This window comes from Mauremys mutica, chromosome 1 (genome assembly GCF_020497125.1).
Source record: "Mauremys mutica isolate MM-2020 ecotype Southern chromosome 1, ASM2049712v1, whole genome shotgun sequence".
NCBI classification, from domain to species: Eukaryota; Metazoa; Chordata; order Testudines; family Geoemydidae; genus Mauremys; species Mauremys mutica.
Genome location: NC_059072.1, coordinates 316,525,000 through 316,550,118, shown reverse-complemented (window position 1 = coordinate 316,550,118; position 25,119 = coordinate 316,525,000). Strand labels below are relative to the sequence as shown.

General features: G+C 44.8%; 1 protein-coding gene across 1 annotated transcript in view; it reads left to right on the top strand.

Moving 5' to 3' along the window:
- The window catches only part of FRY (FRY microtubule binding protein), a 398,333-nt gene that overhangs the window by 362,823 nt on the left and 10,391 nt on the right, over positions 1–25,119 (top strand). The window contains exons 60-62 of the mRNA XM_045016361.1: positions 12,862–13,011; positions 18,387–18,485; positions 18,988–19,071. Of these exons, the coding sequence (XP_044872296.1) occupies positions 12,862–13,011; positions 18,387–18,485; positions 18,988–19,071 (333 nt within the window). The remainder of the gene's footprint in view (positions 1–12,861; positions 13,012–18,386; positions 18,486–18,987; positions 19,072–25,119) is intronic.

Sequence of the window (25,119 nt, the reverse complement as noted above, 5' to 3'; positions counted from 1 at the left end):
TTGCTGAGTATGAAGCAATGGGAGGTGTCCCCGCCTTACCCCACACAGGCACAGCCCACTGGCACTGCAGACAATGAGGCAGGCAAGGAGGCTGAAGGTGCTGTAGGCTAGGAGAAACAGGTTGCACAGCAGCAGCTGCAGCTTCCCCTACTGTGCAAACACCAGGGGCAGGGGGGCTCAACCATTGGCCCACCCACTCCACCCCTTCCCCCAAGCCCCTACCCTTATCCTGCCTCTTCTCCCCCCCACCACCTCCCCCTTTACTCCCCACTCCACGTTCTCGCTCCTCCCCCCTCCGTCCCTGCCTCCTGCCCGCGGCAATCAGCTGGTTTGCGGGCTTCAGGAGGCAGGGGAGGGAGGGGGAGCCTGCGTGCTGAGTCCTCACTCCTCCCCCTCCCTCTTGCCTCCTGAACGCTGCAAACCAACTGATTGCTGCGGGCAGGAAGCAGGGGGGAGCAGGGTGAAGGCACTAATCTGTGGGGTCTGCTGGCAGGCGGGAGACGCTGCGGGGGGGGGGGGCATAGGAGAGCTGATACGGGGGCCGCCAGCTGTGGACAAAGCAGGCAACCAAACAAGATTATAGTGGAGCATTCACAACTTTAAATGAGCGTGTTCTGTAATGGAGCTGGGACGTAAGATCGAAACAACGTTAATCGAGAGGACGTTAAGTGGGGAGTTACTGTAATACCTTTTTAATATCTTGCTCTGGAAGAATCGCAAGGATAAAAAACTTGAAGTATCTTTCATATTAAGCCAGATATCCTCCTAGGTTTCTGTTGTGATAGTGAGGCTAAGTTCTTTTTATCATTGTTATTTGAGACTGAGACAGAGACAGAGGTTACTGCAAAGCCTTAAACCACACATCAGTAATTCCTACAAAATGACTCTTGTTTCCATATTTCTTAACACGTTCTTCTAGAGGTGAGAGAATTGAAATGGACCAGTTGTCCCTATCCGTGCATGAATCCTTGAGCATAGCTGCAGAAAGAAGGAACCGTGAAACAGTGATAGCTGATATTTGTTACACATGTTGTCTAAGAAGGCCAGTCTATCATTTTGTGTGAGGTCTTTAATTTTTGTTAGTTCTTTTTTCTATCCAAATTGTTTTAAGCATAGAGTTGGCCTTGATACTGAGGAGTGGGTTATCGCATGGTGGTGCGAGAAGAGAATTAGTAAGATTGGATGCTTTAATTATCTTAACATGTTCCAGGATGTGCCATGTAGATTCAAAGACTGGATTTTTCCTTAAGAGTGTGGGTAGCCTCTTAAGATATATAAAAGAAGAGCAGGAACTGAACGGTATACCTGAACTTTTTTCTATCTCAAACCAGGCCAATGTGTATACAGAGCCACTAGAGTGGAACCACCTTACAATAAGACACAATTGGAATGCTGGATAACATAGATAAAAATCTGGCAACCCCATGTAACCTCCAGTTGCCCAGGATTTTTCAGGAGTCCATTGTGACAAGTGAGGCTGTTTTATATCCCATGTAAATTGCACCATAAGCCTATTTATTCGAGCAAAGAGTGAAAGAGAGACCTTGAAAGGCAATAGACTAATAATATACTGTATATACTTGTTCATAAGCCAAATTTTTTTAGTAAAAAAGGGAAGCACCTGAGAAGGGGGTCAGCTTATGAATGGGTATAGAGAGGGAGAGGTGGGACATAGCCCCTCCCCAGAACAGAGGGAGCAAGGAGAGTCAGCACAGCCAGCAGAGCTAGAAGGGAAGAGGCGGGGCCAGAGTCTCTCCGCTTCTGGCCATGCTGCTCTCCCACCAGCCTCCAAAGCAGCTGCAGCTCCAGGGCTGGCAGGCTGCAGCCTTGCCACTCGGCCGCGCCCCCCAGAGCAGGCTGTGGCCGTGCTGCCCGACCCGTTGGAGCACACTGCGGCCGTGCCGCCTGGCCCAGCCCACTGGAACATGCTGCGGCTGCGCTGCCCAGTCTGGCCCACCAGAGCAGGCTGTGGCTATGCTGCCCAGCCTGCCGGAGCAGCTCCAGCCAGGCCAGAGACATCCTCCCCTGGCCCTCCCCAGATAAGGTGGGAAGGGATAGGATGGGGAGAGTATGGGGGTCCTGGACTAAGGGTGGGGTCATATGGCAGGTGGTCACAGGGGTTACTCCCCGACTCCCAGCTTCTCCCCCCAAAAAAATTTCCCCACCAGTTGCTGTCCCAGCCCGTCAGGGTAAGCAGCAGACACTCAAGGTAAACAAACCATCTCAGCCCACCAGAGGCTTATCCTGATGACCCGGGAGACAGAGTTTGCTGATGCCTGAATTATAGGGTCAGCTTACGAACAGGTTATAAAAATTTTCCATTTTTACTTATCCATCTTGGGTGGGGGTCGGCTTATAAATGAACCGGCTTATGATCGAGTATATACAGTAAGTTAATCTTGAGCAGATATTCATTTTGGATATTTCTGTTCTCCCCAGTAAAGAAAGAAGGAGGAGATGCCACCTCTCTACATCCTTGGAAATTTCTTTTAATATATAGTCCATATTTATAGAAACAATTTTTGGAAGCTTAGGATATATCTTAACACCTAATTAAGTTATTTCCTTGCATATTTGAAATGAAAAATGCTGAAACTGAGAAGGATCTGGTCTTCTGAATATATCCATTGCTTCTGATTTATTCAAGCTAATGTGAAAACCAGAGATCTCAAAAAATATCAATTACATTCAACAGTGATGAGAATGATGAGGATGGATCCTTCAATAGTACAAAAAATGTCATTAGGATAGAAACTGATTTTGTATTCTTTCCTGTTCATAGTCACACTTTCAATGGCTGAGTCCTGAGATATGTGCATTGCCAGTGATTCCAGAGAGAGATTGAAAAAGAAGGGTGACGGGACAGCCCTGTCTTGTGTGTCTTTCTAGTTGAAATGTGGGAGAAGTAATTCCATTAGTTGATAGTGAAGCAAGGGGAGAGTTGTATGATGCACTGACCCAGTTCAGGAATACTGGTCCAAATCCAATTTTTTTAGGACAGCCATTTATACAAGGCCATTCAACTCTATCAAAGGCCTTCTCTGCACCTAGAGATAAAGCTGTGGAGGGAACATCTGAAATCTGAGTTTGCTGGATGAAGTGCATGATTTTTCTTGTATTATAGCAACCAATCTTCCTTTAATGAAACCAACCTGATCTGCATGTATAATTGATGGGATGATGGTGTCCAGTTGTGTCACTAAAATTTTCGCAATTATTTTGCAGTTTGTGTTTAATAGAGATATGGGGCAGAAGTCGCCACAGTTGCGACCATCTTTGTTCTTTAATATGTAAGTAATTAAAGCAGTTGTCATGTCATGAGATGTGGTTCCTTTTGGAATATTTCAGTGAAGATCTTTGAAAGACTAGAAGATAAGCTGATTAAAAAACGTTTTGTAGAAATCTGCCAGAAAGCCATCTATTCCAGGGGCCTTGTTGGAATTCATTTTTTTATAGCCTGTTCGATCTCTTGTGTTATGAAAGCATAAAGAGCATGAGTTCTGAGGTACGGTAATTAAAAGGTAGGCCTTCAACAAAATGATCACATTTATTAGAGCCACACTGGTTGATTTATATAAAGCTTGATAGAATTGCTTAAATTGTTATTTACATCTATTGCTTCAAGGATGGCTATCATCTTGTAATAAGGAATAAATATTGTTGACTAGTTCCACTGTAAGTCTTCAGGCAAGTAGTTCACCTGCTTTATCTCCCCATTCATAATCTCTTTATTTGACCCTGTTGAGTGTAAATTTGACGTGGCTTGATAAGCATTCATTATATTTATATTTGGCATTGATTAGAGAATGTAGGAAGTTTTCATTATTTGGGTCAGTCTTGTGCATTCTCTGCAACTCATTTATTTCCTTGGCTAGAGGGCCTAGTAACTTGAGTCTCTCTGTCCTTGTTTTGGGAGGAAACTAGCATCTTCAAGCTAGCATTGCAAGCTAGGAGTATTTTTAACCCCATGAAATGGCAGTATTCTCTTCTTTGAGGTGAAAGCACAGGGACACCATCTTCCACAAGCTTTTCTCATCTAGTTCCTGACTTGTCCAGAAATTGATTGTTTTTGCACCATAGAACTTTGCCACATATTTGCTAACTTCATAATGTAAGACTGTTGACCCAGGCCAATGGGAACTTTCGCAAACAAGTCCAAATGTGCTAAGTTTGCTGTGTAAAATACTGCCAACATAGTTGATTGTGCAACAAAATCCTTGTTTGGAGCAGCCTGTCAACCTCATACTGTGTTTAGCGAAAGATGTGCAATTTTCAAGGCATCTTGAATTAGAATTTTTCCTCCTCAACAATGGGCATTCCAGCTGCCTCCACTGCTTTGGAGAATCCCACATCCTGTCTATGTGCAAGGCTTACACCAGCTTTAAAAACAGATCTCACAAGATGAGGAAGGATAGGCTGAAGTGTGCCCTCCACGCTCCCCAGTACCAACTATGGTCTTCTCCCATGAGGACCTCTTCATCACAGAAGAACCAGGCTTTCCCCTTCTATGGGGTACCAAAGGGGATCCTTTCCTGGTATTGTCCCATTGGTTGGAGCTGGAGCCCTCATCTATGCTGTTACACCTTAGCACAAGATCCTGTCTGCCAGTGCTAACTTGATTGTCTCTGCCTCCTCGGGCTCTGGTACTGATAAGAGCTCTGGCACTGATGCAGAGGCTCTCCCTGTAGATACAGAAGAAGACATGTCCTCAGATTCAGACATGTCTGTCCAGGACTCTGCCTCTTTCCCCTTCCAATGTTCCCTGGAGGTATTTCCCAAATACAAGACCTGATCTGTGACCAGCAAACATTCGCACCATCCCTGGTCAGAGTAGCCTTGGGCCCTGCCCCTTTCCCTATGAACCATCACAGTGGGCTTATTGGAAGCCCTGGGTCCCATACAAAGATTACTACAGGGTACCTGCTCGCAAGAAGCCGTTTACCAAACAACAACCTCTGAAACTTCACCAGCAACTGATACTGAAAGACCCTCCACTGCAAGAGCAAGTGGCTGAGGAGGAGATGCTACCATCCTCCTCCTCCTCCCCCAATGAGGTGGTCATAATTCCCCCACCAGCCTATGCCAATGACTTCAGATCCTTTCAGGACATGGTAAAAAAAATTGTTGTCACTGCAGATTCCCCCCCAGGAAATCCAGGAGACTCAGCACTCTCCGATGGACATTTTAGATTCCACTCCCAGAAAAAAATTGCTCTGCCTAATCAGTGAGGCACTGCTGGCTCTAACCCACACTGTATGACAAACACCTGCCACCATTTCATCTACCTGCAAGAGGGCAGACAAAAAATACTGTACCAGCTAAGGCCCTGGAGTATTTTTTTTTCTCCTACCCTTCCCCCGACTCTTTGGTGGTGTATGCTATCAATGAAAGATTCGCCCATGGCAAATGGATTCCTCCTCCATCCCTCGATAAAGAATTCAAACACCTGGACTTGCTGGGGTGAAAGAGCCACTCCTCCACTGCTCTGCGGTTGAGGATTGCAAGTTATCAGTCCTTCAGGACTAAATATGACTCTACTAATTATGCAAAATTCACACATTTTGGTCCTGCAACAGGTGGTCACTAAAGAGAACAATCACAGGCCCTTATTTTAGAAGGGCAGACGATTGCCAAAGCTTGTCTGCAGGCCACCCTTGATGCAGCTGACACAGCCTTGATGGTGACTATAGTCATGCACAGAGTGTCCTATTTCCAAACAGCCAGTCTTCTCATGGAGGTACAGAATGCTATCAAGGACCGCCCTTTTAAAGGGCCAAACCTCTTCAGCAGTGACACTGACACCTCTCTCTATAGCCTAAATGATTCTAGAGCAACTCTGCGATCCCTCAAGATATACATGCCTGTGATGAAAAAACGGTTCAGTAAATCGCAGATAACTCAACGTTACAGGCCAATGCATAGCAGGCCTAGACAAGGCCTATAGAGCCACCCCGAAAGGAGTTCAGACCACACAAGAAAGGGCCCTGTGCAACCATCACGTCTCATTCAGTGATTTTGGCAAAAAACAGTTTTGATTACCCAGTCAAGGGTCACAAACCAGCTCCTTCTCTGAATCTCATGCTGTGAGAAACCACCCTCCACCCACCTTTCTAGAATCATCTCTATCATTTCTTGCCTGCCCTGGAGTGCATTGTGTAAGACAAATGGATCCTGGACATGGTTTCATCAGGATATACTCTGTTCTAGTCTGTTCTGTTCCCTCCAGTCACCTCCTGTTCCCTGTCCCTCTTCCAGGGCCCTTTCTCACAAGAGTCTCCTCTGAGGTAGGAGGTCCAATCTTTCCTTCTCCTGTGGGCAACTGAGCCAGTTCCCCCAGAATTCACTGGAAGAGGAATCTATTCCAGGTACTTCCTGGTCCCCAAGAGGAAAGGGAGCTGGAGACTGATCCTGGATCTGAGGACTTAGAATATTTTCATCTTTTAGCAGCACTTCAGGATGGTAACCCTAGCAACAATAATGCCATCCTTGGATCCCAGGGACTGGTTCATTCCCTTGATCTCCAGAACATGTATTTTCATGTACCTATGCACCTGTCCCACAGACTCTTCCTGTGCTCCGTCATTGATACAGATCACTACCAGTATTGGGACCCTTTGGCCTTTCAGCTGCCTCAAGGGTCTTTTCCAAATTCCTCTCTATTGTCATGGCCAAACCTGTGCCACTGGGTATTAATCGACTTTCTCCACCTAAATGACTGTCTCCTCAAGGGCTGCTCACTTCCTGATGTCGGCCACCAACAAGGCCTTTGCCATCTTTCACTTTGTTTGAACCAAGACAAGTCCACCCTAACCCCGGTATACCACATAGCATTTATTGGAGCTGCTCTAGACTCCTCAACTGCCAAAGCCTACCTGCCAGCAGACAGGTTTGTCACAATGGCTAGACGGGTTACCACACTGCAACAGAGGCCTCAGTCCACAGTATGGACATGCCTCTAGCTATTAGGCCACATATCGGCCTGCACATTTGTGATGCCTCATGGACAGTTGCACCTCCATTGCATTCAGGCATGGCTCAGGATGGCTTATACCCCCAAGAGAAACTGCCTCATCAAACAGCTCACCTTACCTTCGTAAGTACTTGTCTTCTTAACCCAGTAGAAGGACCCTTGCAAGTGCAGGGGTCCCTTTTCCATGTCCACCACCATTGAGGTCATCCCTGTGGATGCCTCCCTACTGGGATGGTTTGCTCAACTCATGGACTCCACAGCCCAGGGCAAATGGACTCTCCAGGAGTCATCTCTCCATAGCAATGTCATCTAACTCATGGCAGTTCACTATGTGTGGCAGCACTTCCTCCCCAGTATTGAAGACCATTCAATCAAGGTGATGCTGGGCAACAGGACAGTAGTGTAATATACAGGCTGCCAAGGGGGAGCAAGATCCCAGTCCATGTGCACAGAAGCCATGAGGCTTTGGAACTGGTGCATCTCCTGCCTCACAGACATCTCAGAGGTCTCCCTAGTGGGCCTGCAGAACACCATAGTGGACTCCCTCAGCTGGCTCTTCCACCAGGACCACAAGTGGGAACTCAATGACTCGGTCTTCCAGAACATCTGGCAGTCCTGGGGACTTCTCAAGGCAGATCTTTTTGCAACACTCTCCAATGCAAAATTCCATCACTTTTTTGCTCAAAGTGAGGGAGAGGAGTGTCACAACTCCCTGGGGGATGTCCTCCTCATCACCTAACCTCACACACTCCTATATTTCTATCTCCAACACCTCTAATACAAGATGAAACAAGATCATGCAGTAGTGATGCTCATACCTTTGGCCTGGCTGTGCCAAGTTTGGTTCCAGGACCCACTTTACCTCTTCCTTCGGATGACTTTCCACCTCCCTCTGGCAGCAGATCTCTTGACTCAGAGCTCAGGGGCCATAACTCACCCCAGTCTGGCCGCTCTTCACCTCAAAGTCTGGCTGCTAGATGGTTCTCAGGCATAGAACTCAACTATTCTCTGGAAGTTTAATCTGTATTCCTGGGCAGTAGTAAACCACCTTCAAAAGTGGAAATGTTTCCAGGTCTGGTGTGCCTAATATTTGTATTTCCTCTAGATGCTCTCTTCTCTAACAGCTCTTAACAAACTGGAGAAATGGCCTGAAATAAATAGGATGAAATTCCATAAGGACAAAGGCAAAGGGGGGGGGGGCTGTGTGGGGCCCTGTAACAGGGCGGTACTCACCCCTGCAGCGCCTCCTGCTGGTGACTCCGGGAATTAGCTCAGTCCAGCGCTGGAGCACTCTCTGCAGGCTGGTGATCCACCTGTTTTGCTCTCGGCCCCGTGTCCCTCCCTGGACCTGGTGCCCTTTTAACTACAACTGGGTCTCCTCCTCCCAGGGGAACCCCCACCCTACTATCCCCACTTTGCCTCAGTAGTGGCCACTGACAGTCATGGTCTAGCCCCACACCCTGGGGGCAGACTGCAGCATCGGCCCACTCATCACAGGCAAAAGGGGTTTGGACCTGCTGCTTTACCTACTCCTGGGTTGTCCCATGCAACCCCCAGTACCTCTTGCCCTTTTCTAGGCCGCAGCCTGGGGCTTTCCAGGCTGGAGCTTCCCTAGCTCCCCAGCCCTGCTTCACCATAGGTACCTTCTCAGCCTCTAAGCAGCCAGGCCCATCTCTCTCTGGAAGCAGAGAGAGACTGACTGCTCCTGGCTTCCCTGCCTTCTTATAAGCCCTGTTCAGTTTGGGGCGTGGCCTCCAGCTGCAGCCACTTCCCCAATCAGCCCAGCCAAAAAGCCCCTTCCCAGGGCTGTTTTAAAGCCCAAAAGGGCAGGAGCAGGTAGCTACCCCGCTACAGGCCCTAAGTCTCCGTGGGAGGGAGGGTGGCATTGGTCCCAGGCTTCTGCAGGGGTGCAGGAGCAGGCTTGGGGGGCAGGAGGAAATTGCGCCCCAGCACGAGCCGGTGGAATGGAGAGGGTTGGGGCCAGGTCGCTCCACTTCCTGCCGCCTGGTGAGTGCAGGGCAGGCCCGACCCTACACTCACGGGGCGGCAGGAAGTGGAGCGACCCAGCCCCAACCCGTTCCACTCTGCTCCCCTGGCTCCCAGACTTGGGGGGCAGGTGGGACCGCCCCCCAGCACTCGCCAGCGGCACGGAGCGGGCTGGGACCGGGTCGTTCCACTTACCGCCACCAGTGAGTGCAGGACACCCGACTCCTGCTGAGTCCTCAGGGGAAAGGCTGGAGTGGGGGCGTGGCTGGAGCGGAGCCGAGGTGGGAAGAGGTGGGGCTGGGGCAGAGCAGGGGCGGGCCATGGGGAAGAGGCAGAGCAGGGACTGGAGCAGCACACAGCTGTGTAGGGCACCAGGAAATTGGTGCCCTACGCAGCTGTGTACTTTGCATATGGGTAGGGACTGCCCTGACTACTGATCTGATTCAGCATGGCAGTTCCTGTTTAATGGTAGGATTACAAGAAACCCAAATTTGACAATAGTCACTCCAGGAGCTTGTGGAATTCTGGTGTAGCAGGGACATGGCACTCCTTTCTACAAGGAGGTTGGATGCACATAACAGGAACACCTCCTACTGGTTGGAACACAGCATCGTGTAGGTGCTGACTTTGCCTGCTGAGCTATAGTATGAATGAATGTCGTATTCGTGAATAACTGTAAAAGAGCAGTTTGTTGGAAGGGGAAGGAAATGAAGGAGTGAAGACACCTAGTCTGAACCAGGTTTTGATTAATCTACAGCTAAAATGCTTTGGAAAGTTGTGACCACAAAATAAAATAAACACATGAAAACACACTATCTGTTTGCTTTCCAGTAATATGTTTTCTTGTAGCCTTAGGAACTTTTCCTTTATGTGATACACAATTTCACTTTACTTTGTGATGCACATAGAACAGGGGAGGCCAAACTATGGTTCACAAGCCATATGCAGCTCTTTGCGGAGCCTCTTCCCCCCCTCCCCCCCCCCCCCACCTACCAGACTGAGAGAGGGGACCTGGGGGCTTCTGCCCTGCAGTGGGTTGGTGAGGCTAGGGGCTTCTGCCAGGAATGACTGGTGTCTGCCAAGAAGGTGGGAGGGACACAATTTAAAGATTCAGCCCCCCCAACAGCCTGAATCATCCCCCCCTTACCCTCAGTAGCCCCTCCCTGTGGCTCCCAGATGTTAAGTCTGTGTGGAGAGGCAGCAGCAAACTGGGAACTGCAGAGAGGGGCCACTTCTTTAGTGCCATGGGAGAGGCAGCGGCTCTTCCTGCAGCTCCCAGCTGTTTGTTGCTGCCTCTCCCCAGGGCTGCAGCTACCAGCTTGCTGGTTCCAGCAGCTGCCATGCAGGGAGTGGGCCCTGCAGCACCATGTGACCGAGCAGGGCCAGCAAACCCTGGCAAAAAACCAGGGGGTGGGGGGGATGACATAGTACACCCTCTGCCTCATGTGTCGCCCCTGGCTTCTGCCCAGCAGGAAGAGGGCTCTCAGAGCTTCAGCCCTGTGGGGCGCGCCTCCTACGGCTTGGGGATTCAGCCCCAGCAGGCACCTCTCATGGGGCTGAAGCCCCCAGACCTTCCTCCCCACAGGGCTGAAGCCCTGAGCTCTAGCAGGCATGCCCCGGCTCTCAAACTTCTGAAGATTGTCATATGTCTATGTAAGATTAGACTGAGTCTGAACATCCCTGACATAGAAGAAAGGAGAGGTTTTGCAGTCACCTCAAGTCGATTCTTATCAAAAGCTATGTGGTTCAAAGTAATGCTAGCCCAGGTAATGATCAAATGTGCACTTCATGCTCACCTATCTATTCTTTATACTTTAATTAAATAATTTCCTGTTGATATCTATGTATTCTATTACCATTTCTAGGAAAATAATACTTTAAAACATAAAAATATGGTGTGAAATTGGAATTGATGACAGTTGGGAACAAATAGCATTGGCTTCACCCAGTTCATAGCAGAAGTAGATACTCAAGCGTCCTGCCACAGTTCTAACAAGGTGTCATGTTTCTGACCTACAACATCCTTCCAGTTCTACTTCAGAGTCTGCCATGAATATAGGCTGTCAATCAGTCTGAATCAAATGGCGATTGTTGTAACGTGGACAAATGAGGAATAATGTAGGAGACCACTAAATTAATTTCTTTTAAACTTTTTTTTATTGCAACCTCATCCGCATGTATAAAGATGACAGAATAGTGAATTTGCCCTATGCATCATCATGTTCCATAAACATCTGGCTGATGCATCCTAAAGCTATCTGTATGTTTAAAAATTATCTTTTTTTTAAAAAAGTATTGACTTGACCATGTTCTGTGAAAGACAAAATTGTGTTCCAAAATGAACAAGACTGTAATATTTTAAAATATAAGCCCAGATGCTGCCCCATTCTGGTAGAGAAAAGGGAATGGAATCTTGTCCTATATTTCCTTTCTAAGGATTCCCCTGGCCTGTGGGGGGAGTCATTATCAAGCATAGAACTGTCATTGGCTCATCCTATGCAACCCTTCCTTTTAGCCATCGGTACAGAGGGTGGGGCGCAAGCATGGCTGGAGCGTTGTGTGCTCTGTGTGGCTCTCCTCAGATGACAGACAGTCCCTTGGGGACTGTTGCTAGCTGGCATATTCTGCACCAGAGCTAGGCAGAGAATCAAGGAGCTGTAATCAGCTCCCTGACAGCCCCTCATCTCTGCTGCATGGAGGAGAAACTCAGTACAGTAGAGTATCTAACCCATTTACTGTGTAATGTGTAAATTGTAATTCTTCAGTCTAGAGGCAGAATGGGGGAAACAGAGGAATTGCTTTATCAGACCAGTAGTTCATCTAATTGTGTATCCTGTCTCTGGTAGTAACCAGTATCAGGTGCTTTAGAGGAACAGTCAGGAATGGACAATTATGGAATAAATTTGTCCATAGGGGAGATTTCTCCCTGGCTATGGTTGATTTGTGCCCAAGGCATGAGGATTTATAAATCCCTTTTAAAATTGCTTTTCCTATCTAATGCAACTTTAGGTGGACTAATAATCCATACATTGTCTCATCCTTTTTTTAAATGTCAATCCTACTGAGCTTTTGGTCTCAGAGGTATATTGTGGCAGTGATATTTGCATAATTGTTTCAGTTCTTGAAAGGCTTAAACTGTCTTTTTATTACTATTATTTATTAAATGGAAGTCATTAAAAAGAAGTTACAGGAGCAGTGTGCTCCTTGAAGACCAAGACTATGTACTCTTTTAGGTGCTGTACCCACTCAAATATCAAAAAAATGTGTGAACAATCATTTCCAGATGCAACTTTATACTGTTGGAGCCTTCCCAAGCAGCAGAGGTGTTCAAGCAAGGAGGTTTTTCTAAACCTCTTTCATGAGTTTCTGTGCTGCTGTTTGATATTAGGCTTGTTGCTACATTGTTTGATTGGCCTATTTATATTGGGAACTAACAAAACAGTATCCAGAATGGGCAGAGAATTCATGTATTGATCAACACTGGTGATCAGCAGGAACAAGAAAAAGCTACATGAGGGTACATAAAAAGAACAGGAGTACTTGTGGCACCTTAGAGACTAACAAATTGAGCATACATTATTTGAGGGTACGTAGTTTATAAAGAATGAATCATCCTCACAAGCAAGAACATGGTACTTCAGCAGCAGTTTGTAATTCCATTGCTAAATGTGAATTCTCTGGCCAGTTCCACAGCTGCCTATCTGGAGAAACTTCTGAGCACTATGTCCCGTGTAATAGTAATTGTTATTCAATATCCTTGGGCAAACATTCACTTCCTCCCATGGGGACGGTTTCTTTTGCACTTGCTGTTATTGTATGAAGAAGGAATGTATGCAATTGTGTTTGCAAAGGAAAGATGTTTGTACTTGAGCAATGAATGTGATAAGAACTATCTTGTTTCACAGAATATTCAGAAAAGGTTCTGCTTCCTAACTTGTGATGCTGCCAGTTACCTTGGCGACAACCTACGAGGAATAGGCTCTAAGTTTGTGAGCTCTTCTCAGATGCTAACTTTGTGTTCAGAATGCCCCACTCTTTTTGTAGATGCTGAAACGGTGAGTATATTCCTGTAGAGGATAACAACTAGCATGTCCAGCATGTGTCGTGTAAAGGAGGCTAGGGTGGCAAAAGTTTTCGGAGATTTTTCTTGTTTAAGTTGTCTAGTAGTTTGGAGACAGATGTTGGGGCCTTGGAGAGACCCTCTGATTATCCCACTTTTGGTCTGCTGAAGAATATACTTATCAAGGGGACACTTGCCCTCTTGGATTCCTACACATACACCTCCTGATTATAGTTCTGTTTTTCCCCATTGTCAACCAAACTTCCATTACATTTTCATACTCTTTTATTAGAGGTTAATAATGCTGGCAATTGGCTCTTTAAATGAGATGTGTTCAAGAATCTGTGTCTCAAGATGAACAAAAGATACAATTGCCTGTAAAGTTTTACCAATATAACTGTGTCAATTTGGGGTATGATTTTATTTTTTAACAATATATTTATAACAGTAAAAGCCTTAGTGTGAACAGAGCTATCCCAATATAACGGTGAGTTGTATTGGCATAGTTATTCCCCTTCTTGTACAGGAATGCGGGTATAAAGCACTTTATGCCAATATAACTGCATCTACACTCGGTGGGGCGGGGGTTGATCGTACCACTTTAACTATAATGTAATTAAAGTGGTACAACATTCTAATGTAGACAAGCCCTTAGAAACCAGGTTCAGCTCATTAGCTGTAGACTGTTTACAATGACAGGAGAATGAGGGTGACCAAACTTGGAAGAAGTTCAGATTCTTCTGTTTACCAGACAGTTCAGCAAAGTTTATCCGAAATCTACATTCCTAGTGATCTGATGGTGTTGATGTTGCAATGTGGTGACACAATGATTGGCAATGCAAATGTCTGAACCTCACTCAGAATGTTCTTGGGTTGTCAGGTTTAGATTTCTACCCAAACTATTTGCACAGCTTTATTGGAGAATACTGGAAATATCCAGCTTCTTTTGTTGGAAGTGATTTTGTTTTCTTCAGTCAAAATTGTGCTTATAATAAGGATGCGAGTTCGTAGTTTGAAGAGATTGTAGTTTGTATTATGTTTTGGATTAGTAATAATAATAATAATAATTAGGGGGTCATACACTTAGTTGCTTTTGTAGGCCAAAAGAATTGCACACACCAGAGGGCTACTTGTATTCCTCCATTTCCCCACTCCACCCTCAAGCTCCCAGGTGCCATTCTACTGTCCCTTCTTTTTCAGGGACTTCTTGCACACGCCCTTTGCCAGGGTCTGTGAATGCTTTCCCATTGCCCCCTCTTCTCCATCTCAGGGTACGCCACTCTCCCCCATATACCCCTTTTCCTTCTTCTGCCCATACTAGGATTCCCATGTCTCCCCCCATGCCAGGGGCTTTTCATGTCCTCCCTATTCTCCCCACACAGAGGTCCCCCACCCTGCCTGTAGTTTTATGTGATTAATAATTAAGCAATCCATTTGCAAACACCTAGAAGATAATAAGGTGATAAATAACAGTCAGCATGGATTTGTCAAGAATAAATCATGTCAAACCAACCTGATAGCTTTCTTTGACAGGGTAACAAGCCTTGTGGCTGGGGCGGGGAAGCGGTAGATGTGGTATATCTTGACTTTAGTAAGACTTTTGATACTGTCTCGCATGATCTTCTCATAAACAAACTAGGGAAATACAACCTAGATGGAGCTACTATAAGGTGGGTGCCTTACTGGTTGGAAAATCATTCCCAGAGAGTAGTTCTCAGTGGTTCACAGTCATGCTGGAAGGGCATAATGAGTGGGGTCCTGCAGGGATCAGTTCTGGGTCCGGTTCTGTTCAATATCTTCATCAATGATTTAGATAATAGCATTGCGAGTACACTTATAAAGTTTGTGAACGATACCAAGCTGGGAAGTGTTGCAAGTGCTTTGAAGATTAGGATTACAATTCAAATTGATCTGGACAAACTGGAGAAATGGTCTGAAGTGAATAGGATGAAATTCAATAAGGAGAAATGCAAATTACTCCAGTTAGGAAGGAATCAGTTGCACACATACAAAATGGGAAATGACTGCATAGGAAGGAGTACTGCAGAAAGGGATCTGGGGGTCATAGTGGATCACAAGCTAAATATGAGTCAACAAAAAAAAGCAAACATCATTCTGGGATGTATTAGTAGGAGTACTGTAAGCAAGACACGAGAAGTAATTCTTCCACTCTAGTCCACACTGATTAGGCCTCAACTGGAGTATTGTGTCCAGTTCTGGGTGCCACATTTCAGGAAAGATTAGGACAAATTGGAGAAAGTCCACAGAAGAACAACAAAAATGATTAAAAGTCTAGAAAACCTGACCTATGAGGGAAGATTGAAAAAATTGGGTTTGTTTAGTCTAGAAAAGAGAAGAAAGAGAGGGGACATGATAACAGTTTTCAAGTACATGAAAGGTTGTTACAAGGAGGAGGGAGAAAAATTGTTTTTCTTAACCTCTGAGGATAGGACAAGAAGCAATGGGCTTAAATTGCAGCAAGGGCGGTTTAGGTTGGACATTAGGAAAAACTTCCTAACTGCTAGAGTGGTGAAGCACTGGAATAAATCGCCTAGAGAGGCTGTGGAATCTCCATCATTGGAGATTGTTAAGAGCAGGTTGGACATGTCAGGGACGGTCTAGATAATACTTTGTCCTGCCTTGAGTGCAGGGGACTGGACTAGATGACCTCTCGAGGTCCCTTCCAATTCTATGATTCTATGTGCCCCCATTTCCTTTATGCCAGGGCTCTACATGTGCCCCTTCCATGCTCTCCCCCCCATTCTTCCCCTATGCCAGGAGCTCTGTGTGTGCCCATTATTCCCCTTCTTTTTCCTTTGTTCTCAGGGCTGCTCTACACTAGAAAGTTAGGTCAATGCAACTACATTGGCTCAGGATGTGAAAAAGTCACACCCTTGAGAGACGTAGTTAAGCCAAGCCCAGTGTAGACAGCACTAGGTCAATGGAAGATTCTTTTGTCTATCTAGCTACCGCCTCTCAGACAGGCTGTTTTACTACAGCAATGGAAGAACCCCTTCCAGCGCTATCATAAGGGTCTATACTACAGCACTACAGTGGTGCAGCTGCTGAATTTCTAGACTTGGGGTGTCAGCTGTTTGAAACTGTATTGGGAGGTTGGGCAGAACTAAAATGAGGTGTATTGTTATGATGGAAGGTGCTAATGACTGCCTCAACCAATTCTCAGATCTAGAGACAATTACAGAGGTGTTTAAAGCTGTTAACTCAGCTAACCAGATGCCATGGGCTCCGTGTGTTCTTCATTTCCCTTTTTTAGTTTTCTGATTTTTCACTGAAATCATGACGGTTTTGCCCACTGATGCCTAAAACATTCCCCAAAGTTTTGGAATTGATCAGATGCAGTATTCAAAAATTATTGTATTGCAGCCAAACAGAGAAATGCTATCAAGTTAACTAAGGCCTTGCAATCTTGGCCAATAATACTTAGCTCTTATATAGCACTTTTCATCTGTAGATCTCAAAGCACTTTACAAAGGAGGCTGGTTTCATTATCCCCATTTTACAGATAGGAAAACTGAGGGACTTACCCAAAGTCACCCAGAAGGGCAGTGGCAGAGCCAGAAGTAGAACCCAGATCTCCTGAGTACCAGTCCAGTGCTCTCTCCTATTTTAATTAAGGGTATGTATACACTGCACAGTTAATCAAGGAGATTGGTGCCCAGGTCTGATCACATAGGTTATCCTAGCCTGAGTGCAAGTATTTCTGTTTCTGCACTTCCTTGTGTGCATCTGCAACACATCCCGTGATTCTTTGTGCTGAGAAGTTCTAGATTTCTTTCTCAGTCAATTGAGGGAGAACTTGTCTGTCCTTTGGGGAAAATTGTAGAAAGGTCACGGAATTACTGTCAGTACCTGAGTGATTTAGCCTCCATCCTTACTGCAAAGTGGGTGGGTTCCAGCCCGAATTGAAGTGGAGGCCATTTTCTAACCCCCAGCCTGGTAAGCTAGCCTGGATTTAAGGCACCTCCAAACTCAAGTCAGAGGATTTTTTTTTTTTTTAATATGGATGGTAGAAAGACTAAGGCTAGCACTCATGTAAGACCCCAGGTTAACTGTGCAACGTAGACATACCGTCAGGTAGAAATTAGCCAGGTTCTATAGATATGTTGGGAAGAATAGGGAGATTGTTGTTTGGAAAGCACCATGTTATATACATTGACTCCATCAATACACTGTCATGCTGTGAAGCAAGGCTTCTCTCGTTGTGCTGCTCTGGACAGCACAAAGTAGTTGGAGTACCATATATTTCTGTTAGAGAAAAAAGAGTGAAGAAGCCACCAGCAGGTGGCTTTTGAAGAGGCCATCCAATTTTAGTGGGGCAGGCTTTCAGAATGGCCTTCTTTTTGCTGCTTTGCTGTTCAGTATGGGGCTCTTGGGAAAGCCAACAGTGCCTGTGCACTCCCTCAGCTGTCCTACATGCCTCAGTGATTGAAGTTGACAAGCAGCCAACATTGTGTGCATTGCCAGGTTGGCATGGAACACTTCATGGCATTTGAGTCATCTCTTCCTCTTCTAGCTCTATATCTGAAAGACAAGAGGAGGGGGCAGAGCTGGCTCTAGCCATATTGAGACATCAGACAACACAATATGCTCATCAGCTTCATTTGAGTTCAGTGTAATATTGGTTGTATGATACCTACTGGCTTTACGAAATGAGACAACTTTTCTAATTTCTTGTGACTTTGTCCATCTTTTATCAATTAGCCACAGGTTCTGTGGTGGCAGTTTGATCTTGCGCATTTTATATAAAGCTGCAATCTAGAAACATCTGAACTATAATCTGGGTCTGCTCTGACTCACTGCTGTGGCCTCGGAAAAGTTATTAATTTCTGTGCATCTGTTTCTGTATCTGTAAAAATGTGTATACTGTTACTTACCTCACAGGAGACTTGTGAAGATTAACTGGTTAATATTTGTACGGCACTTTGTGTATTTATTTGGGAAGGTCAGCTTTGCTATCTGTAGCATTTTGAGCTGAAGCCCAGAGTACAAATGTGTTTCCTGAGATTTTAGTAGTAAGAGCTAAGGTGGCTGTCTCAGCTCCAGTAACCCCTGAACATGCACTGCAGATGGAATCAAGCTCTGAAAGTCAAAAGTGCTAGTTACCCCAGAAACCCTTACTGGCTGCCAGAACCATTAGCAAGATGGATTGTGTTTTCAGTTTTAATTCCAGTTGGAGCAGGAACCTGTACATCCAGCAGCATTAGTAGAGTTTTAGCATGGGATTGAGATTGGCAAAGGGTAAACTTTAAAGTGCCTTTTTGCAGTGCATACCATAGCTTCTACTTTACTAATATTTTTCTTCTTTAATAGTAAAATTTACTGGCCCATTTTTTATTTTAATGTTTCCAGCTTCTCTCTTGTGGACTTCTTGAAAAGCTAAAATTCAGTGTTCTAGAACTACAGGAGTATTTGGACACATACAACAACAGGAAAGAAGCAACTCTCTCAGTAAGTGAGATTTCTATGCTTTATTGCCCTGTGTATTCATATATTAGAACATTTTGATCTCAAATCTGTTTTAATTAATAGTAGTATAACATTTTGTAGGTCAATATTGTATCTAGAATTTGGATCCATAAATGTCTTCTCTCTCTTTTTTTGGAAGATATGGTAATTGATACAACAAGAATTAAAAGAATGACTCTTTATGGAGCTTAATTTCAAATGTGTGTGCATTCTCTAGTCTTTCAAGCTCCTCCTCTCTATTAATTAGTAATTCATGTATTAATTTGTATTGTTTATATGATATAAACACTATTAGAAATCAGAGTTATATCTTTTTAACTCAACTCACTAATGCAAAATGTGTTGGGCTGTATAAATGAAGAGCTTAATTGCAAAACTTGACTTAATATGCTTTCAAGACATCATATTGTGAGACTAAAATACTTTGTTACCCTTCTTTAAATCTAGCCAGAGTTAATACCTCACTTTTTTTCTCTGAAAACAGTGGCTTGCAAACTGCAAAGCAACGTTTGCTGGGGGTTCACAAGATGGAGTTATTACTTGTCAGCCAGGGGATTCTGAAGAAAAGGTAATAAGGAGCTATTTTGCTTTCCTGTCAAGTGACATTTATGCATTGTTTCTTGATGCCAAAAGAAGCTGGTGCCTTTACCTCCTTGTGTCCCTTTGCAGAGCTTGGACACAATACCAGTCCTTGCACTCATGAGTCTGTTGTCGCTGTTGGCACAGGCCTGCCCAAAGTGGGTGGAGAATGGGTGGGGATATGGCTCTGTCCTCCCACTCTGCACCAGTAAGCAGAGCTGGCCCCTGACCAGGGCAAATGGATGTTGCTCTGTAACAGCAGTAACTTTCCTACATCATAATGTCTCTGGGAGTTCCTTCTGGTGCACTTTATTTCCAGAGCACCTTCAATATTGCCAGTGGCTTTGCAGCCACAATCAGGCCCATAGTGTGTAGACTTCTTGCATTTGAGCTTTAATGCCTGAAATATTAAGCCTTTCACCTTTAAGTTATTGGTTGAAATCCAGCTGATGTTAGTAGTAACAAAATATTTACCATCAAAGGTCTTTTCAGTGGTCTATGAAGTAATTAATGCTGTGAAAAAACACTTATGCAAAACAATGTTTCATGCATTGCATTTGAAACAAAAGATTCCTGTATATGCTATGCAGTGATTGCCATAAATCAGTCAACAGTCTTCCTGGTTCTTTGCTATTTTAACTATACAGAACAGTTGGTATCTCAAACACCATTGTGCGGGAAGTGTTGGAAATGTTATTCTTTCTTTTTTAATGGCAAATGCTGTATATGTTCATGGCAGAGCAAGTGCTAGATAATTTAGATGTCTTCAAATCACCAGGGCCTGATTAAATACATCCTAAGAATACTCAAGGAGCTGATTGAGGAGATATCTGAGCCATTAGCGATTATCTTCGAAAAGTCATGGACAACGGGAGAGATTCCAGAGGACTGGAAATGGGCAAATATAGTGCCCATCTATAAAAAGTGGAATAAACACAACCCAGAGAATTACAGACCAGTCAGCTTAACTTCAGTACCCAGAAAGAAATGGAGCAAATAATTAAGCAATCAGTTTGTAAACACCTAGAAGATAATAAGGGGATAAGTAACAGTCAGAATAGATTTGTCAAGAACAAATTGTGTCAAACCAACATAATAGCTTTCTTTCACAGGGTAACAAGTCTTGTGGATGGGGGGAAGCGGTAGACGTGATATATGTTGATTTTAGTAAGGCTTTAAATTATGCCTCGCATGACCTTCTCATACACAAAGTAGGGAAATACAACCAGATGGAGCTACTATAAGGTGGGTGCATAACTGGTTTGAAAGCCATTCCCAGTTTGCAGTTATAAGGGGTTCTCAGAATAGCTGGAAGGACATATTGAGTGGAGTCCCACAGGGATCAGTTCTGGGTCTGGTTCTTCTTCAATATCTTCATCAATGATTTAGATAATGGCATTGAGAGTACACTTATAAAGTCTGTGGTTGAAGCTGGGAGGGGTTACAAGTGCCTTGGAGGCTAAGATTACAATTCAAAATGATCTGGACAAACCGGAGAAATGGTCTGAAGTAAATAGGATGAAATTCAATACAGACAAATGCAAAGTACTCCACTTAGGAAGGAACAATCAGTTGCACACATACAAAATGGGAAATGACTGCCTAGGAAGGAGTACTGCAGAAAGGGATCTGGGGTCATAGTGGATCACAAGCTAAATATGAGTCAACAGCGTAACACAGTTGTAAAAAAAGCAAACATAATTCTGGGGTGTATTAGCAGGAGTGTTGTAAGCCAGACACAAGAAGTAATTCTTCCACTCTACTCCGTGCTGTTTAGGCCTCAACTGGAATATTGTGTCCAGTTCTGGGTGCCACTGTAATGCTGACAGACCCCGGTTGTCGGCGGGGGGGATCGAACCAGGGCCCTCTGGAGCTTAGTGTATGAGCCTCTACTGCATGAGCTAAAAGCCTGTTAACTAAGGCTGTAGCACAGACTCATTTAACTCTCTCTCTTAGTGGTCTTGGTTCCACAAGAGGGGACAAAACACTGCACCCAGTAGGTGTGTGGGATACATACTTCCTCTAGATGAGGAAATGCGTCTCAAGTTTCAGTGTCTTCCCAATTGAAATCCCGGATGAGCCCCCATTTGTAACGCTGACAGACCCCGGTCGTCAGCAGGTGGCATCGAACGTGGGACCTCTGGAGCTTAGTGCATGAGCTAAAGGCCAACTGGCTTTTGGCTAAGGCTGTAGAGCAGATTCACTTAACTCTCACTCTTAGTAGTCTCAGTGCCACTAGATGGGACAGAACACCACACCCAGAAGGTGTGTGGGTTACACTACATTTCAGGAAAGATGTGGCCAGACTGGAGAAAGTCCAGAGAAGAACAACAAAAATGATTAAAGGTCCAGAAAATGCGACCTATGAGGGAAGATTGAAAAAATTGGGTTTGTTTAGTCTGGAGAAGAGAAGACTGAGAAGGGACATGATAACAGTTTTCAAGTAGATAAAAGGTTATTACAAGGAGGATGGAGAAAAATTGTTCTCGTTAACCTCTGAGAATAGAACAAGAAGCAATGGGCTTAAATTGCAGCAAGGGCGGTTTAGGTTGGACATTAGGAAATAATTCCTAACTGTCAGGGTAGTTAATGATCGTAATAAATTGCCTAGGGATGTTGTGGAATCTCCATCATTGGAGATTTTTAAGAGCTAGTTAGACAAACACCTGTCAGGGATGGCCTAGATAATATTTAGTGCTAGCTTAAGTGCAGGGGACTAGACTAAAAGTCCTCTTGAGGTCCTTTCCAGTCTTACTATTCTATGATTCTAAGGTTTTTGACTCACAGACCAGATATTCTGACAGGCATATAGGGAATCATGATGTCCTGTTCCAGTCCTCAAAAGATAGAGACAGATAGACAGAAAAGAAGGAGCAGTAACGAACACACTTAGCAAATGACATCTGGAGGCAGAAGAAAGAAGAAACATAACATTCCCTCTTTCCTTGTCTTTGTGTGTGTAAAAAAGGACAATAATCTTTTCAGAACTACACACCTGAAATTTTAGCCATATTTTCCTCTAACATGTTTTCTCTACTTGTTCATTATCTCTCCTCTCCCATTCTCTCCCTTTTTTTCTGGTTCATTTTCTTTCTTCCCTTTTTTTTCTGAACATCCTTTGTTCCTCTTCCTCTGTTTGCCAGAAGCTGAGAATGGCGACAGGTGATGGATCACTTAATGATTACCTGTTCTGTTCATTCCTTCTGGGGCACCTGGCATTGGCTACTGTCGGAAGACAGGATACTGGGCTCAGTGGACCTTTGGTCTGACCCAGTGTGGACATTCTTATGTTCTTATGTTTCTTGCTTCATTTTTTCCTTCTTCTTTGTACTTCACTTTCTGTTCCTGCTCTCCCTTGCTTTTTATGCACATGCTTTTGTGAACATATGGGAAGAGAGAGCAAATTCCACAGCTATTGCTTCCCCTCTCACCACCACCCCCAGCACATTTTGGCTGCCTTGACATTTTTTGCATTAAAGCCCGTGGACCAGTGCCAGCACAAGTACATGCACTCATTGGGAAAGCTGCTCACATACCTGACAATGCTTGGGTTGCATTTTACAAGCCTTGATGTAGTGACACATGGGCATGTTGTGGATGGGCTGTGTGCAAAACTAAGTAAAAGATCATAGAATCATAGACTTTAAGGTCAGAAGGGACCATTATGATCATTAGTCTGACCTCCTGCTCAACGCAGGACACAGAATCTCACCCACCCACTCCTGTATCAAACCTGTGTCTGAGCCATCAAAGTCCTCAAATCATGGTTTAAAGACTTCAAGGTGCAGAGAATCTTCCAGCAAGTGACCTGTGCCCCACATTGCAGAGGAAGGCAAAAAAAACCCAGGGCTTCTGCCAATCTGCCCTGGAGGAAAATTCCTTCCCGACCCCAAATATGGTGATCAGTTAACCCTGAGCATGTGGGTAAGACTCACCAGCCAGACACCCAGGAAAGAATTCTCTGTAGTAACTCAGATCCCATCCCATCTAACATCCCATCGCAGGCCATTGGGCATATTTACCACTAATAGTCAAACACCAATTAATTGCCAAAATTAGGCTATCCCATTATACCACCCCCTCCATAAACTTATCAAACTTAGTCTTGAAGCCAGATATGTCTTTTGCCCCCACTGCTTCCCTTGGAAGTCTGTTCCAGAACTTCACTTCTTAGAAACCTTCATCTAATTTCAAGTCTAAACTTCCTGATGGCCAGTTTATATCCATTTGTTCGATGAATATGGGGAAAGATTCCTTACTGCTTTTATAAATACAATTCAAATACGAGATAAAATTTGTGTGGAGGTTTAACGACCGGAATCTGATTAATCGTTGTCTTCCCACTGTACTAGAACAGAAATCAAACAGTAGCTTAAAAAGTTGTTGATGTACTGCTGATTTTAAAGCTTCCTCGTTCTCACCCGTCCCTGCTTTCATAACTGTAATTCTCAGTCTCATGTTGCAACATCTTGTTCATTATTTTAAAAGGAAATAAAGCAGAAGGAATAGAGAGAACACAGAATGGTACACAAAGGGGATTAAAATTGGGTACATAGAATCTGCATAAGATACTAAATGGCCTAAACACATCTAAAAATATGAATGTCATATTACAGTTGTGTTCTGTTTGTCTTAAATAAGGTGTTCTCTATTTCAGAGTTAATGTGTGTGTTTTGTGAAAAAGGGTTAGTATACAAACTACTTGTTGGTCAGAATGAAAAGAAGTGTTTCTTACTGCTGCAGGAATCCCTATTCTCTTCCCAGTAATGTTCCCTCAACACAAAATGTATTATTCCTGGGAGTTCATGAGATGGTAGGACTTTTGATCGACAGATTCATACGTTTCTCTTCTCCCATCCCATTCCCCTGTCCATATGAAACAGTCCTTCTCACCAAAAGGCCTTTCTTCTCCAACACTTTTCATTCTATTTACTCATCAAAAGTAGAATGGGAGGAAGATTCCAGGGAAGCATGTGCTGAGACAGTATCATTGGGAAGGGAAAAATAACTCCTACACTGGTGAGTAATTTTCTCCATGCCTTTCTTCTGCTCTTCACCCTGAGCATGAAATGATAGTTCCACACAAGCACAGAATGAAGAAGATGGGGATATGCCAAAGAATAAAATACTTATTGGTAAAAGAAAGGCCCTCTGTCTTACAGAGGAAGCAGTAGCATAGGCGCCAACTTCTCCTGGCGCCGGTGGGTGGTCTCGATCCCCCGCCCCCCGGCCTGCCCCGACTCTACCCTTGCCCCCCCCGCCCCTGTTCCGCTCCCATTCCAACCCCTTCCCCAATGTCCCCACCCCAACTCTTCCCCCTCCCTGCCCCTATTGGACCCCTTCCCCAAATCCCCGGCCCCGCCTCTTCCCCTGAGCATGTCGCATTCCCGCTCCTCCCCCCTCCTTCCCACAGCTTGTTATGCTGCAAAACAGCTTTTTGCAGCAGCAAGCACTGGGAGGAGAAGCGGGGATGCGGTGCGCTCAGGGGAAGAGGCAGAGGCGGAGGTGAGCTGGTGCGGGGAGCTGCACCCACCAATTTTTCTCCGTGGGTGCTCCAGCCCCAGAGCACCCACAGAGTCGGCGCCTATGAGCAGTACTTAAACTCTTTAATGCCATTTAAAGGTTATACACAGGTCCTAGAATGCTGCTTGGCACATGAACTCCCTCTTTTGACCTTCGAACAGCTCCTCAACCCTGCCAAGCTCATCATCAAAAGCAAGTTCCCCACAGACCAGGACACACCAACTCAAAGTAGCACCAGCCCCTGCCAGAACAACAGTTGCAAAACCCTGCAGACATATCTCCACTGCTACGATGATCAATACTCCACACAACACACCTTTCAAGATTCACAAGTCCTACACATGCTTATCACAACATGTGATGCACCTCATCCAGTGCATCGAATGCCCCAATAACAACTATGTGGGTAAAATCAGTCATTTTACAAGGTTATTCCTACTTGATGCCAGTTTGGTTTAACTCCTACTGGATTAGCCACAGAAGGCTGCCTGATAAAGTAGGATTAGGAAGATCT